The sequence below is a fragment of the Euprymna scolopes genome, chromosome 9 (assembly GCF_053919585.1).
Source record: "Euprymna scolopes isolate OS-2025 chromosome 9, ASM5391958v1, whole genome shotgun sequence".
Lineage (NCBI taxonomy): Eukaryota > Metazoa > Mollusca > Cephalopoda > Sepiida > Sepiolidae > Euprymna > Euprymna scolopes.
Window position 1 is genome coordinate 76,071,905 of NC_136490.1, and position 16,653 is coordinate 76,088,557.

A 16,653-nucleotide genomic window follows, 5' to 3' on the forward strand; every position below is an offset into this window, starting at 1 on the left:
ACAACCTCACAAACACCATGACGAGGTCATCTTAGCTTATCTTTCCCATGTGCGGCCATTGTTTTAAAAAATGAGTGACAGGTAGACATTAAACATTTCTACGAGTTTAAAAAAAAATAAAATAGAAAAAATCTTGTTTTTATCAATTTTGTAAGGCGCTCACACAAAGAAAACTTCGTATTATGTAATCTAAATTTTTAGCGATAATATTTTTTCTTTCCCTTCTTTTCTTTTTTTAACAGACAAAAAAAAATAAATAAAAAACATTATCAAATCAAAAAGTCCCCTTATGTTTCAGCGTAAATTGGTACCTAACCTGAAAAATAAACACATCAACTGTTCATGGAATAAAATGTAATGTAAAAGTTCTATTTTTTCAAATCTGAATCTAACACTTGCAAAGTCAAAAGAATTTTTTTAAAAAGTCCTATATTTTTATAAACCTGAAATAAAGATCAGATAAAAAATGTTAGGTATCCTTTATTTTCTTTCCTTTTTTTTTTCTTTTTTAAATTTATTTTTCGAGCTTCGTGTTTGAAGGATTTTTTTCTTTTTCTTTCATGTAATAACAAGATGCATAGATATACACACATATAGATATATATCTTGAGAGAGACAGAAAGAGAGAAAGCGTGAGAGAGAAAGAGATATTGCATATTCTAGAGACACTTTTTTCTCATCTCTGTTTTTTTTTTTTTGTGTGGGACACATTTCTTACTTTTTTGTTCGAAGGGTTACTTTCAATACTCTTTTTTTTTTAAATCGATCTTTTGTAAACTGTTTTTTTTTTTTTTTTTTTTTTTGTAGGTGCAAGACAATTTTTTGTTCAGGTTCTGAATTTTCTTTTTTGAGTGCGTTTTTTTTTATTTTTTTTTTTTGTGCGCGTGTGTACTGGTCTGCCATTTTTTTTTAAATTTTGCCAGAAATAATAGTTTTTTTTCCGTTTTTAAAGACCGTGGACCATTTTTTTTTTTTTATTCGATTCGTCTAGTGGTCGTTATTTTTGGTTGTGCCGTGGGTTTAAGGGTCGAAATTATTTCCATGCTGGGAAACAATATGTTCTGGTCATAGTGCATCATGTATACTGCGACACAGATGCGACGAGATCCGTCTGGTAATTAACCAGGGTCAATCCTGCGTCTTAAGGCAACCATTTATACCACGATCACTAGACGAATATTATAGATCAGCAATGAGCCAGACAAGACTTACAGACTTGGCAATCCTCTCAATAGAGAGGGAACTTGTCGAGGAAGTGAATTTTGATAGAGTCATTGATAACTTTGCCGAAAAAAAGGCGCGAAAAATCTATTTGTAAATTTTCAACCAACTTGATGCCTTGCGACAGTTCTCTCACAAAAAATAAATTTATAGCCTTATTTGCCATTCATAAATATATTTATTTAACATATATTAAAACTATTTTTAAAAGAGTTGAAACGTTATTAACAACAACAAATTTCTGAAAACCGAGTGATTACACACACGGATTTAAAAAAGCACCGATACAAGACGTTTTTTCTCTTCGAAGGGCTCGACCTCTTAATAATAACATTATGAAGACAAAGAAAAGAAAACTACATCGGACTATTCTCTCCTTGATACATCCATGTTATTTGGCGAAAATTTGGACTTTAACAACAACGACCAAAAATGTAAATAAAAATGATTTTATCATTTCATAACATTTAAATTTATTATTATACTAGCTGTACCCTGCCACGCGTTGCTGTGGCTCAAATTGCGCAATGGAAAAAGTTCCAACATGAGAAAAAGCAAGTTTCTTATAGGTTTAATTTTCCATTTTGCATGGGTACACCGTTTTTGTTGTTCCATTTTCTTAGCTGATATAGAGATTTTCCGGTGTGGTGACTCTTGAATACGTAATATATATTGTCCATGTGAAAAAACAGTCAGTGTGTAACTGTAAGGCCCACAATTGTAAAGATTGTTCCCTGTGCTTTGTTGATGGTTATTGCAAATGACAATAAAATTGGAAAGTTCAATTTCCTAAAGTGTAATGATGTATCCGGTGGAATCATAGAATGCATGGAATGAAGATATATTCATCTGTGAAAGGTCCTGTAAAGATTGTTGTTTCTATGATATTGTTTGTTAATTTTTTTTTTACTGCAAGCTATGTGCCATTGCAAAGCTTGGATTGGTTTATATTTCACAACATGATAATTAGTACACCAAATTTCAGTTGCAATACATGCGGTGGCATCCCTGGCAAATATAGCTGTTTGATAATTGACCACTTTATCTGCTTTCACAGCAGTGTCGATGGATTTGTATTTGACTACCTCACTTGGAATTTTACATTGAATAATAGCGTTAAGTTCATGGGCATCTTTGTATTGACCTGCAAGAATAGCTCATTCACTCAGTCAAATGGAATTCTTATAATTTGAATATCTGCAAAAACATTTTAAACTAACTATTCTTTTGATGAAATAAAATTACAGAAATTACAGAAGTTAAAAGTCAAAGAATTTTGTCCTTAACTCTGATCAGCTGGCACTTTTTCGTACCCAATTTTCCACAAGTGATGCAAAAGTTTTTGTGCGGATCGAACAGTCGACAACTGGACATGCATATTTTGAGTTAAGTTTAATAGCTTCACATGGAACAAAAAAGTAGAGTATTTGAGGCAAGCATTTATTTCATCTGCTGGTGTTGATTGAAGAATAACAGGTAACATTTGTCTGAAATCTCCTGCAAGCAATATTACTGCATTCCCAAATGGTCTGACATTGCCACGCAAATCTTGCAAGGATCGACCAAGAGCCTCAAGTGATTTTTTGTGTACCATTGTGCATTCATCCTAAACAATAAGTTTGCATTTCTGCAATATTTTTCCCCATATTGGATGTTTTTGAGATGTCGAAGATGAGATTTTTGAAAAATTGAATGTTTTAAAGTAGAATAAATAATTCTTCTACTTGGCAAGCAAGGTCGCAGGTATTCCTCATGCAGCAAGGGCTAAGGCTATGTCATTTTGTTACCAAATGGCTGCCAAAATCAATTTAATTAGAAAGGTTTTACCAGTTACTTCTGGTGCTGTTCAAGGTAGCAGTAATTTCCAAATAACTTCTATTCTCACAGTCAGTAAATTAGGTGACTAAAATAGGATTTATCCATGTTTTGACAATGCCTTATTCACTGTAATTAATTTAGGAGACTAAAATAGGATGAGGGATTAGAGATGGACAGATAGAGAGCAAGATATATAGATAGAAAAGAGAAAGTGAGAGGAAAATAGAGAAAGAGAAGGAGATAGAGAGATAAAGGGATTGATAGATAAACAGAGAGAGAGGGGGAGAGTTAGAAACAGAGAGGGATGAGACAGAGGAAAGGAGAGAGATAGAGGGAGTTAGAGAAAGGGGCTCAAAGAGAGATGGAGAGGGTAATATAGAGAGAAATATAGATTGAGAGAGGGAAAGGGAGAGATGGATAGAGAGAGATATTAAGAGAGGAAGAGAGAGGGGGAGAGAAACAGAAGGTGAACTACACTTCACCGTTTGTTTCCTCGTTCAGTAGAGAAGAAATCTTTCGAGACTGAGGCAATTTTAATGTTTTGTTATTATCCAGAGTACCCCTTTTTTTTGGGGGGGGGCTAGATTTTCATCACATTAGAAACCGACCGGGTTATCTGTACTTTCATTTCACAAATTAATAAAAGAAAAACGGGTTTGTATTACTGTACACATAGATTCGAAAAAGTTGTCAAAAAACAAATATATAACAAATAAATGTTATCAAAGGCAAGATAAATTACTTTTCTGCCAAACTGGATATATGGTTTGTGTTTTTTATTCAATGTAAATTCAGCTCGAAAACCATACAGTGTTTACCGATGTATTGGAACATTCAAGATGGCGTCTGATTCTCTCTTTAACGCGGTAAGTTTGGGAAAAGGTGTTATAAATAAAAAACCAGATAAAATACGGTTAAAAACTCGCTCAATATATGTTACCGTGACATATGTTGACATATATTCGGCGGGTTTTTAATAGTATTTTGTATAGTTTTTTATTTATAACACCTTTTCCCAAACTTACGGTGTTAAAGAGGGTGTGAGACGCCATCTTGAATTTTTGAATACATCGGTAAACACTGTATGTTTTTCGAGCTGAATAAATATGTTACATTGAATAAAAACACAAAAAATATATCAAGTTTGGCAGAAAAGTAACTTATCTTGCCTTTGATAACATTTATTTGTTATATATTTGTTTTTTGACAACTTTTTCGAATCTATGTGTACAGTAATACAAACCCGAAAATTTAATTAAAAACAAATAATCAGACTTAGCTTGTTATAATATGTGTGAATTTATTTGCCCTGGTGTATCACACTCGTGTTATTTTTAGTCCGAAAATAAAGAAGAAGAAATCCTTCCCGACTGGTCAAATGTTTTTGGCGATAAGTTGGGATTAAACGATAAATTAATTTTCTTTAGAAAAGAGGAGCGGCATGAATAGACTCCTCGAATTTTTTTTTGTCTTTTTCTTGGAGCTCTCCGGAAACGGTGAATGTTCAATGTCACTGTCAAAACTAGTTCTACAATTGAAATTTACTAATTTTTAAATAAAAAAGTTTAAAAAAAAAGTTAATAAAAAAAATTGTTGCTTATGTGCGCATAAAAAAACTTTTTGTTTTTTTTAGCTTAGGTCCACCTTGGAATCCCCCCCCCCCAACCTCCAAATCTTAAGAACAGCTTCCGGAATAAACATCACTTTTGGAGGGGGTGCTAATAAACACCATTGGAGGGGGGATATTTTTAAAAAAAGTCGATAAAAGTCGTCATTTAAAAAGAAATTTAAAATCAAATGTTTGTAAAAGTGAGAAATTAATAATAAATGTTTAGTAACATTTTTCGGTGCTAATGCAGAGAGTGATCCGCGCTATTTTTTTAAATCGTGTTTTTTTTTTATTCCAAAAAACTCAAAAAGCAAGCGACAAACTATTTTTTGGCCTCATATAATAAAGAAAAAATGTGTAAATTAAAAAATTTGGAACATAAACAAATGAATTATGTTTTTTTTTTGTTTTTTTTTACTTACTAAACAGAAAATGAAATCTTTCGTCAATTCGTGGCTGTGAAATTAATCGAACCGGAAGTTTAGTTTTATCAACAGAACAGATTCGCAGTAACGGTTAAAAAAATATATTTATTTTATTTAATATTTTAATTTTAATAATTCGCGAGGTAAATTTAATTTAAGAACATGACTCTAAAAATGGGTTGTCTGAAAATTTCAAATAAATTGGTAACGTAGAAATATGGTTTTATTCGTTTAGAACAAACCAACTTTACATTTATATATATATAGATTTGCTTGTGTAGCTAATTCATTTAATTTAACATTTTTTTTATAATTTGAATTATAAGTTTTTATTTTGAAAAAATATTTGGTTTCTTTTATTTGCGTACCCAGTCTTTATTTTATTAGTGGTTCAGAGGCTAGGGAATGAGGGTGGAGAGTTGTGTTTCGATTTCGATTCTAGCTCATGGCACCCAAGTCATATATTATTATTGAAAAGAAATTTCAATTATTATTATAATAATATTCAATTATTATTGAAAAGAAATTGTTAAATTAACTGGCTACGTATACAATTACGTAGCCAGTTAATTTAATTTAACAATTTCTTTTCAATAATAATAAGTAGGTAAACATTAATCCGAAGAAAATTATATAATTGTTTTGAAAAATCTTTGGTCTTCTTTGACGAGTACTGTAATACGATGAAAATCTAGGACTAATAGCTGCAGTCTAACATTAGTTCCATGAAAATAAATATTTTGAGGGCTTTTGGAATTTTGAAGGTTAACAGATTATCAAATGCGGGGGGGGGGCAAATCTTACGATCGCCGCGGGCTGCAAAGACTGTTGCTGTTTAATTTTTCAACATTTTTCAGAACATGTAAAGCAACTGCTTTCTTTGAAGGGTTACATAGAGAATTTATGCAATTTAAAAAAATTGTTTTACAAATAAAATAAATTTACATCGTATTTTGAGGTTATTCTCATTTTAGTTTTAGTGATAATTTAAAAATAATAAATATCCATAATTAGTACCAATAATGAAAAATTAAATAAAAAATTTTAAAGAATCGGTTTTGGAATCGTAAAATAGGGACACATTTTTCCGATTCCGATACCTCCAATACTTCAGATTTTTACAAACTTTCGGTATAAAATTTCAGATTTTTTGTTAGATTTTGTTTATTTTTATTTATTTTTTCTACTTTCTATTTTTACTCTCTCAAAATGCCGCCTCCTGACATATGCCGCTCGCAAAATAGGGACACCTTTTTGCGATTCCAATAGCTACAAAAGTTCCCATTTTTTACAACCTTTTCGATATAAAATTTCAGATATTTTGTTAGCATTTTTTTCGATTTTCCCCTTTTACTATCTCAAATCAAAATGCCGCCCCCATGCCGCCCCCATGCCGCCCCCATGCCGCCCCCCCGACGCTCAGAAAATAGGGACACATTTTTTCTGATTCCGATATCCCCCAAAATTCCGATTTTTTACAACCTTTTTGGTATAAAATTTCATATTTTTTGTTAGATTTTGTTTATTTTTATTTATTTATTCTACTTTCTATTTTTACTCTCTCTCTAAATGCCGCCCCCTGACATATGCCGCTCGCAAAATAGGGACACATTTTTTGCGATTCCAATAACTACAAAATTTCCCATTTTTTACAACCTTTTCGATATAAAATTTCATATTTTTTGTTAACTTTTGTTTATTTTCATTTATTTTTTCTACTTTCTATTTTTACCCTCTCAAAATGCCGCCCCCTCAGGTGTGTCGCCCGGGGCGGCCCCACAGCTACGCCAGTGCATACATGGTTTGATAGAGATTCCTTAACCCATGGTTTGATAGAGATTCCTTAACCCAAATACTCCATACATGGTTTGATAGTAGATTTGTAGAGATAGAGAATAGCCTCAGTTGCGAGAACATGTTTAGGACGATACAGAGAACCTACTTTATACAAAGCAGAATGAGCAATGAATCTAATATATGAACTCAGAGAAAGACAGGTCAAGAAGCTTAAGAATCGATTTTTTTTAAGAATAGAATCATACATGAGAATCTCAGAAAGAAAAGAGACACATCCACGATTAGAAGATAGAAGCTTCGAAAACAATTCTTATATATATATATAGTCTTTGAAGTTTTTAACATTTGAAACCACACAAAAAATTATTTTTTATCATTCATCAAAAAAAACATCTAGTCAGTAAGTCATTTAATCACCTGCAATCACTGCATCAACTCTCAAATTTACTATAATACCAATTTTTATATTTTTTAAGGGATCATCAGTTGTTTACCATGAAACACTGTTTCGGGAATTTAAAAACAAAACAGTGTATTACATCATGGCTCCCCAGCAGTGTTGATCAAACACCACCACCCTTAATATTAGGAAGAAGACAAGTTACAAAAATTTTTTTCCCCAATTTCCTATTCTTAATTGTAATTACTAACCTTTTCATAGTATAAAAATGAATTTCTTACCTGTGCGATTCATCAATTTCCACATTTAAAATGGATACATTTTTTAATTTTTTAATTTATCATTCTTGTATTTATAAGATTTGGATTAATCCATTTAACTACTTATCACCCCCACTATAGTTAGTAGTTTGTATATTTACATTCTTATTTATTTAAAATTAGATATATAAAGGTTAAAAATATTTTATTTTTACATATATACATTTTTTTTTTTTTTTTTCTTATTAACTATATAAATTTATTATATGTAATTATAAATACATTTATACATTGCTAATATAGTTTTGGATTTCCTTTATCAATATAATCTGGTTTATCTTAAACGATTCAAAATATCAATATAATCTGGTTTATCTTAAACGATTCAAAATATATATATATATATACATATATATATATATATATATATATATATATATATATTATATATATAAATATATAAAATATATATATGTATAATATAATATATATAATATATATAATATCTATATATAATATCTATATATATATCTATATATCTATATATATATATATATATATATATATATATATATATATATATATATATATATATATATATGCATGAATATATGAATACACGCACATACATATTGTTGTGTTCGGAGAAATTGTGATATCAGGATCATTGGATAACAAGCAGACAAGCTCAGTATAATTTAAACACAATTATTTCACGGCAGAAATCTTAAATTATTTACAAACGTTATCGAATGTTTGGCGATATCTGCCATGTTGTTTTTGGTTCTCCTGAACTCTCTAATCTTTTCAAGGATTTATAAAGGGCGATGACTCTTACTTTCTTTATGTAGTTATTCCCCTTTTTATCACCATAACACCTCCCCTTTGAAATATGATGCTTTTAGGATGTTTGATGTGGATCTATTTGTAAAGTTGAAGGTGGTTTGCATCTTCATTATGTCCATCAGGTTGGCTTTTCTTCTGACTTGCTTTCTTTACTGCATGTCGCTTGAACACTTTGAGGTAATTCAAAGGAGTTCAATAAAATATTTAATTGAATGCTTATGTTGTTTGATTGTCTCTATGGGAGATATGAGTGACGAAGTTGATTTGCATGTCTGACCCAAATAGCTGATCGTACATCCACATCATAGATTACATTACAAGAACAACGTACTATGTAACTTTGTGTCCATTTTTCTTTATCATTGCGGTAGTCTTTTGCCGATACAGATTGTCTTGGTAGGAATTTACGTGACCTTGCTCCATAATGACGATTGAATGGGTTTTCCATCATCCTTTTTCTCTTGGGAAGATTATTAGGTGATAGACAAATAGCAACCATTGGGAAACGTATTTTTCTGTTCATCAGTGCTTCAGCATATAACTTTCCATTTGAGAAATATTTAGAAGTACTTAGAAATATTTCTATGATCTCTCGAGTAGTTCCTTCTCCTTTTAACTTCAAGAGTGCTCTCTTAAATGTGTCGACAAAGCATTTGGCTTGACCATTTGATTGTGAATGATAAGAGGGAGATCTGAGATGTTGAATACAGTTTTGTTTACTGAAGTCAGAAAATTCTGCTAATAGAAATTTAGTACAATTATCAGAAACTAAGATTTTAGGAACACTGAACCTGCTGAAAATTTCTTTTGTAGTTTATTTACAGTTTCATTTGAGGTAGAAAGGTTAAGTAATATTGTCCATTAATTCGTCGTGTAAAATTCATGTATAGTCGTCACCAAGGGGTCTGGAGTAGGCCATGCATGCAATATTGTTTTCTGAGGAAACTTTGCAACCAGTTGACCTTTAGTACAACTTATAAGTTCCTCTAATTGCCTGCCCATGTTTGTCCAATACATATAGCCACGTGCCAAGGCTTTCATCCAATTGACATACAAACATACATACAAATTAGAATCTTGAAGCATACATGCTGATTGCCATTCTTTACCTTCTCTACAAGATTGTATACCAAGCTGTTGACATGCAAATGGATCAATAGCGTTTATTTTTTTACACATCCTGCTATAGATCAGATACACGAGACCACTAACTTCCATTTGTGCATAGCTATTTTTATGACATACACATGGTTGATTATTGCTATGCAATCTCATATGATTCAGTACATCAACCCTTACTAGACAGGCTCTGCCACATGGACCATAAACATAGACGAGTTGAAATGTGACTATTCTTGCTTGCACATGATTTTATATTCTATCATTATGGCGACCCCTCTCTCAAATATTGCTATTAATGAGGCTGGTATGATTAGTAGTTTTGTATGTGTCGCTTTACATTGCCCAGTTCAATATCACCAATTATATTTAATTATGGATTTTATTTAGGTTTATTTAGGTGTTGTTTAAATTGGCTAATCAATTGTTATGACTGTATATAACTTACATGTCTTATCTATTCCATGCATGCATGAATGACGAATTGTGTCTATGTGTGCGTGATATCCAAGTATTGTTTTTCAAAATTGCTATTAATTGCCATAATTCATGTATCTGTGTCATACCTGAATAAAGAAATGAACAACTACAAAAAGGAAAATACAATGATGTTCCTTAACCAAAACGTGCGTACAAATGAAAAACGTTATTCATATTTCTCTCTATCTCCTTATGATTTATAATATCACAATTTATATGTAATTTCAATTTGAGTCTTTATTTTAGGAAGCAAGATACCTTCAACATTACAAAGGCATTACAAAGAAGTTTCAAGTCAGCAGACTGAAATTTGCTTTTTCAATTTGTAACTGGAATGACGATGCTTATTAATAAACAGAATATAAATAAGTGTTGAAATGATTCACAAACCTCTTCATAGAATCTCAGTCCAATGTCTTTAATTGATTGGCGGTCATCCCTGTGCATATACATATTGTAACCAGGTTTCATACAAAATATACGTTGATAAGTGGGATATTCAGATCGGGCCTGAAGGTAAAATCAAAAATTTTCTTTTATTCATATTAAAATCTTGTTAAGGAAACATTTATTCAAATGTCTATTTTATTTTATATCTATAAATTTTCAGTTATAACAACGAATAATACATAAGAATACATTTTTAAACAAAGATGCGTTCAAATGTGGTTGTTGTTATATAATGACAAGGAAATTCAGTTCAAGTCTGTTATTAATTGAAGTCTAGAAATAACGATACTTTCTGAAATCCTTACATTCTACATGTTTCTAACATACATTCTCTTGCATGTTATTATATAAGATGATGTGTTTGCGGAAAGAAAGAATGCGAGCATTCATGTGTCCCTTGATGCAAAGTGTTTTTTTATATAGAAGTTATTGCACTTAGCTCATTGTAGATTGTAAACTATACGTGTGTGGGCAATATGTGCTGAAAATTGAGCAATTGGTTAGAAAGCAGAGTTCTGAAGTGTGATTTATGTGCTTTTTAGGTAGACGTTGTTGCAAGGTGGTGCTTGTGTAGGCGAATCGAATATCTAAATCCTCTTTGTATAATGCTTTATGAATGGCAAATGTGATTTTATCACTAAGGGAATGAAGTTTTAGGAACCAGGTATTGTAGACAATATGATACCTGCGTTTTTTTTTGTTTTTTTTGTGTTACTGAGACGAACTATGGTCGAAGCGGTGTAGGTAAATTTTGTAAAAATCTATGAAGGTTAAGAAGAAATGAGAATATCATTAAAAGAAGCACATATACAAAGTGATCGAGACAAATTTGACATTTTTGGAAAAGGAAAAAATAACATCTTAGTTAATAATGCATTCATAAAATTTAAAATACATCTTTTAGAGGATCTTTTACAGCTCACCCAAAGCCACAGGCTTGAGTCTCTACCATGGCTTCCAGATGAGTCCTGTACGTGGAGTATGCAGCTTTACAGTGTCCTTCGACACAAGTTTTTTTCTTGGCTATACTCTTGCCCTTGGTGTTGCAAGTGATACATATATATACAGTTGTGCCCGATATTATTCATACCCCCCCTTGAAAATTGAGTTTATTAGGTGTAACTTTGTTAGAATTTATTGTTTACGTCCATATTGATACATATTCTTAATAAACCTCTTCTGATCATTTTCGTCATTTTAAAATCTCGGGATACTTGTAATAAAAGAAATATACAGCTATTTATAAAATCTGCAATGTTCAAAAATAATCATACCCCCTTATTTTTTCAGTATTAATCGAGTTTCTGACTGTTTGTTTCTTGTTTGATTCTTATTTTGAATGCTTTTATACAACCTTTGATTAATTTCATTTCGTTTTTTGCATTTTTCAGAAATTAAAATGATATCAACTGAAAACCAATAAAAGAATAAAAATTATTAGAATGAGGAAGAAAAAAGAGCTTAGTAATGATCTTAGGACTAAAATTGTGAATTCACATAAGGATGGTTTAGGTTAAAAGTCAATTTCCAAGAAATTTGAGGTCCCTACAGCAACAGTACAGAGCATCATCAAAAAATTCCAGAGCCACCACACAACAAACAACTTGATTGGTAGAGGAAGGAAAAGGAAACTGTCTGCTAGAGCCACCAGGAATATTGTAAGAAGTGTTAATGCAAATCCAACCACCACTACTAAGGACATTTTAGAAAATCTGGAGTCTTCTGGCATAAAAATATCAAGGCAAACATTGCAAAGGACTCTGCATGAAAATGGTCTGAAAGGAAGAAGACCAAGAAGGACTCTATTGCACACCGGAAAACACCTTGCAGCACGTCTAAAGTTTACTAGGAACCATGTGAATTCTCCAGAGTCCGTTTTCTCAAGTATTTTGTGGACTCACGAAACAAAAATTGAATTGTTTGGCCATATGGATGCTTCTTACGTTTGGAGGAAGAAAGGAGAAGCTTACAACCCAAAGAACACCATACCCACGGTGAAACATGGTGGTGGTAGCCTAATGTTTTGGGGCTCCTTTTCGGCTAGTGATCCAGGTAGTTTGGTCAAGATAGATGGAACCATGAAGAAGGAGCAATATTTGGAGATACTCCAGAAAAACATTAGACAGGATGCGGAGAAGCTCCATTTAGGACCAAACTGGGTCCTTCAACAAGATAATGATCCAAAACATACTGCCAAAATAGTCAAGAAACGGTTTGAGGATAATCAAATTAATGTTTTGGAATGGCCTAGCCAGAGTCCCGACCTGAACCCTATCGAAAACCTCTGGCACATATTGAAAACTGAGGTTAAAAAGCGGAAACCTAGAAATTTGAGGGATTTGGAGAACTACTGCATTGAAGAATGGTCAAAAATCAGTGTTGATGCTTGTAAAAACCTTGTTGATAAATATCCAAAACGGTTACAGGCAGTTATTAAGAATAAAGGGCATGCTATTGACTATTAGTAAGAGAGGTATGAATAATTTTGAACTAGTGCCATTATTGTTTTTCTTTGTATAATGTTTCAAACTTGCATAATTTATTTATTTGTTGAGTTTAAATTAAATGCTTATGCTTGATTTATTGTTTGAAATCCCTTTAATATTGTCTACCTTCTGGTTTGAGCAATAATCTTATAGAAATCTCAAAGATCCGAGGGGTATGAATAATATCGGGCACAAGTGTATATATATATATATATATATATATATATGTATGTATGTATATGTATGTATATGTATGTATGTATATATATATATATATATATATTTATGTATATGTACATATACGTAAATACATGTATGTATCTATCTCTACTCTACTATTATATAAAAGTCATTTTGTATGCATGTGAGAGAGTTCCTTCCTCATAGGTTCTGAAACTGCTGAGTCTATCATTTGCAAATTTCACACTAAGGTAATGTATATTTCTGGCAATGTTCTAAGATATATTTTTTTACAGAAATTCATCAATTAAGCATCCAAAATCGAAAAAATCCTATCTTAAAAGTAGTCTTTCTCTCTTATAGATAAAATAAGACTTTTACAGGGGAAAATTTTACGTTACACTGGACAAGGGAAATAATAAAATCTCGACAAATCATTTCTTCTAAAGCAAAACACAGGCTTATTGTCATCTGGAGATATAGATCAGTGGTAGAGGATTCAACTACAGATCGAATGATCCCCTGTTCAAGCCCACATGTACCTCATCATTTTATTTTAATTTTTTTTTCTTATTAATGAGTTCAATTTATGATAAAAGAAGAGGTACCATTTAAAATCACCGCAAATCATTTCTTCGTTTGCATATTTTAAAACTAAATATTACTCAGAAGTGACTTTTCCAGGGCATTTGTCGTAAAACTCAAATATCAGCTGACGTGATATTATAAACAAACAGATGTTATTTGATGAACGACATTATCATTATTATTTTTTTTTTATTTTTGCAAATTAGTCCACCGAGCAAATTATTCTTTGCAATATATAATATATAATAATCAATAGAAGATTTATTCTATAATAATACATATGCAATCTGCCTAAATTCCAAAAACTTTGCAGCTAATTTTACCCTTTACGACCAAGGCTACCAACCCCCAGTATTTCCTTGTATATCAGAAAGCATGTTATGTGACATACAAATATCTGTACATGATATTGTCAAGTTAATCAAAAACCTTGATTCCAGTAAGGCAACTGTTCCTGACGGCATTCCAATTATTGTGCTCAAAAGACTTCAACTGGAACTATCACCCATACTTACAAAGTTATTTAAGCGTTTTCTTAAGGAGAAATGCTTCCCAACACCTTGGAAAATCTCATCAGTATGCCCTGTATTTAAGAATTCAGGTGATCGCTCATCTCCCTCTCAGTACAGACCAATAAGTCTCCTTTGCATCATGGGTAAGCTGCTGGAATCTGCGCTAAATAAAGAAGTAGTCAACCATCTCAGCAACAATAACCTTCTTAGTGACATGCAATATGGGTTCCATTCTGCTAGATCTACAGCAGACATGCTTACAGTTATATCTCATAGGATTGGCGAATCCCTCTATGGAGGCTTCATCTCAAGGGCAGTTGCTCTTGACATATCAAAGGCCTTTGATAAGGTATGGCATAAAGGTCTACTTCACAAGATCTGCAGTCATGGTATAGCTGGAAATGTCTTCTCAACTACTAAATCATTTCTCTCTGATAGGTTCTTAAGAGTAGTAGTTGATGGGCAGAAATCAGAAGCTCTCAGTATTAACGCTGGAGTCCCTCAGGGGTTCATCCTGGGTCCAACTCTCTTCCTAATCTACATCAATGATCTTCCAAACAACATCCTTAGATCATTCGTAGACATTTATGCTGATGACACTACCATATATGGTAGCACTTCGAAGACCGTAAACAACCAAGTTCTCTCTGACTTTCTCTCCTCTGATTCTGAGCACGTGGTACAATGGGGGAAAAGTGGCTGGTTACTTTTAATGCATCTAAAACCATGCTCCTATCCTCATATCATCAATGCTCTGCTGCCCAGCTGCCGTCAATCGAAATAAATGGCTCTTGTCTTTGAAAGGCTTCATGTTTTAACAAGCTTCTGGACTTGACCTTTACTCCCGATCTGAAATGGAACACGTATATCAAATCCATTGCCAAAGTCGCTGGAAAAATCGTGGGATCCTTCTACTGCCCCCGTAGATATCTCACACCTGATGCAATTCTCTACCTATATAAAAGCCAGGTTCGGCCAACGATGGAGAACTGTTGCCACATCTGGGCAGGAGCTGCTAGAAGCAGCTTATTCTGTCTTGACAGAGTTCAAAATAGACTTTGTATCTTAGTGGGAGATGCCCTTTTCTCTTCCCTGCAACCTCTTTCCCACAGAAGAGACGTAGGGTGCCTGTCCCTACTTTATCATTACTTTTATGGCAGGTGCTTATCTGAACTTTAATCTATGGTTCCTCCTCGCCAGACTTTCACGAAAAACACTCTAGCTAGAACCACTATCAACAATTTCACACACTTTTTATCTGTACCTACACCTAAACGTAGATTGCATGAACAGGGCTTCTTTCTAAGAACTGCACACCTGTGGAACCCTATTCCGTTTTCTTGCTTTCCAGCTGACTACAATCTGATTGTCTTCAAGTCCAACGTGAACAAGTTCTTATTGAACCATCCCCCTAAGTAATCCAAGTTATAAAATTCCCACTAATATTTACTACGCTAAAATCACAATGACAAATGTATACCCATTAATCCGTATCCTCGAGTGGCCCCTGGGCTTGATAAGTGGTGAACCCCAAGTAAAAAAAAAAAAAGTGTATTGTATGACTGGGCAACGCCGGGTGTCCAGCTAGTATATATATATATATATATATATATATATATATCCAGCTAGTATATATATATATATATATATATATATATATATATATATACTAGCTGGAATTATATATTGAATATTATTGAATTGTACATTTGTTACATGTAACTTCCCCCATTTTTTTCCCTTTTCCTCACCCCATTTTCCATCTTATTTTAGTCGATTGAATTTCCGCTATGGTTCACTTCTTTATAATTATTCTAAAATTTTGCCAATCGAATAAAGATAAAAATAAGTAAATAAATAAATAAATAAAAATTTTAAAAAATAAATAAATAAATAATAAAAATGTATATATGTAAAAATATTTTTAACCTTTATATATCTATAAATATTATATATTTTTTTAACCTTTATATATCTAATTTTAAATAAGAATGTAAATATACTAAATACTAATCATAGTGGGGGTGATAAGTAGTTAAATGGATTAATCCTAATCTTATAAATACAAGACTGATAAATTAAAAAATTAAAAAAATGTATCCATTTTAAATGTGGAAATCGATGAATCGCACAGGTAAGAAATTCATTTTTATAGTATGAAAAGGTTAGTAATTGCAATTAAGAATAGGAAATTGGATCAAATGTTTGTAACATGTCTTCTTCTTAAGATTAAGGGTGGTGGTGTTTGATCAACACTGCTGGGGAGCCATGATGTAATATACTGTTTTGTTTTTAAATCCCCGAAACAGTGTTTCATGGTAAACAACTGATGATCCCTTGAAAAATAAATTATTGGTATTATAGTAAATTCGAGAGCGAGTTGATGCAGTGATTGCAGGTGATTAAATGACTTACTGACATGATGGTTTTCTAACGAATGATAAAAAATATTTTTTTGATAT

General features: G+C 32.1%; 1 protein-coding gene across 1 annotated transcript in view; it reads right to left on the minus strand.

Annotated features, from left to right (window-relative positions):
- LOC145284994 (cilia- and flagella-associated protein 90-like) overlaps positions 1-16,653 on the minus strand; it is a 75,480-nt gene that overhangs the window by 46,172 nt on the left and 12,655 nt on the right. Inside the window, exon 3 of the mRNA XM_080134086.1 lies at positions 10,366-10,485. Coding sequence (XP_079990212.1) covers positions 10,366-10,485 — 120 coding nt within the window. The remainder of the gene's footprint in view (positions 1-10,365; positions 10,486-16,653) is intronic.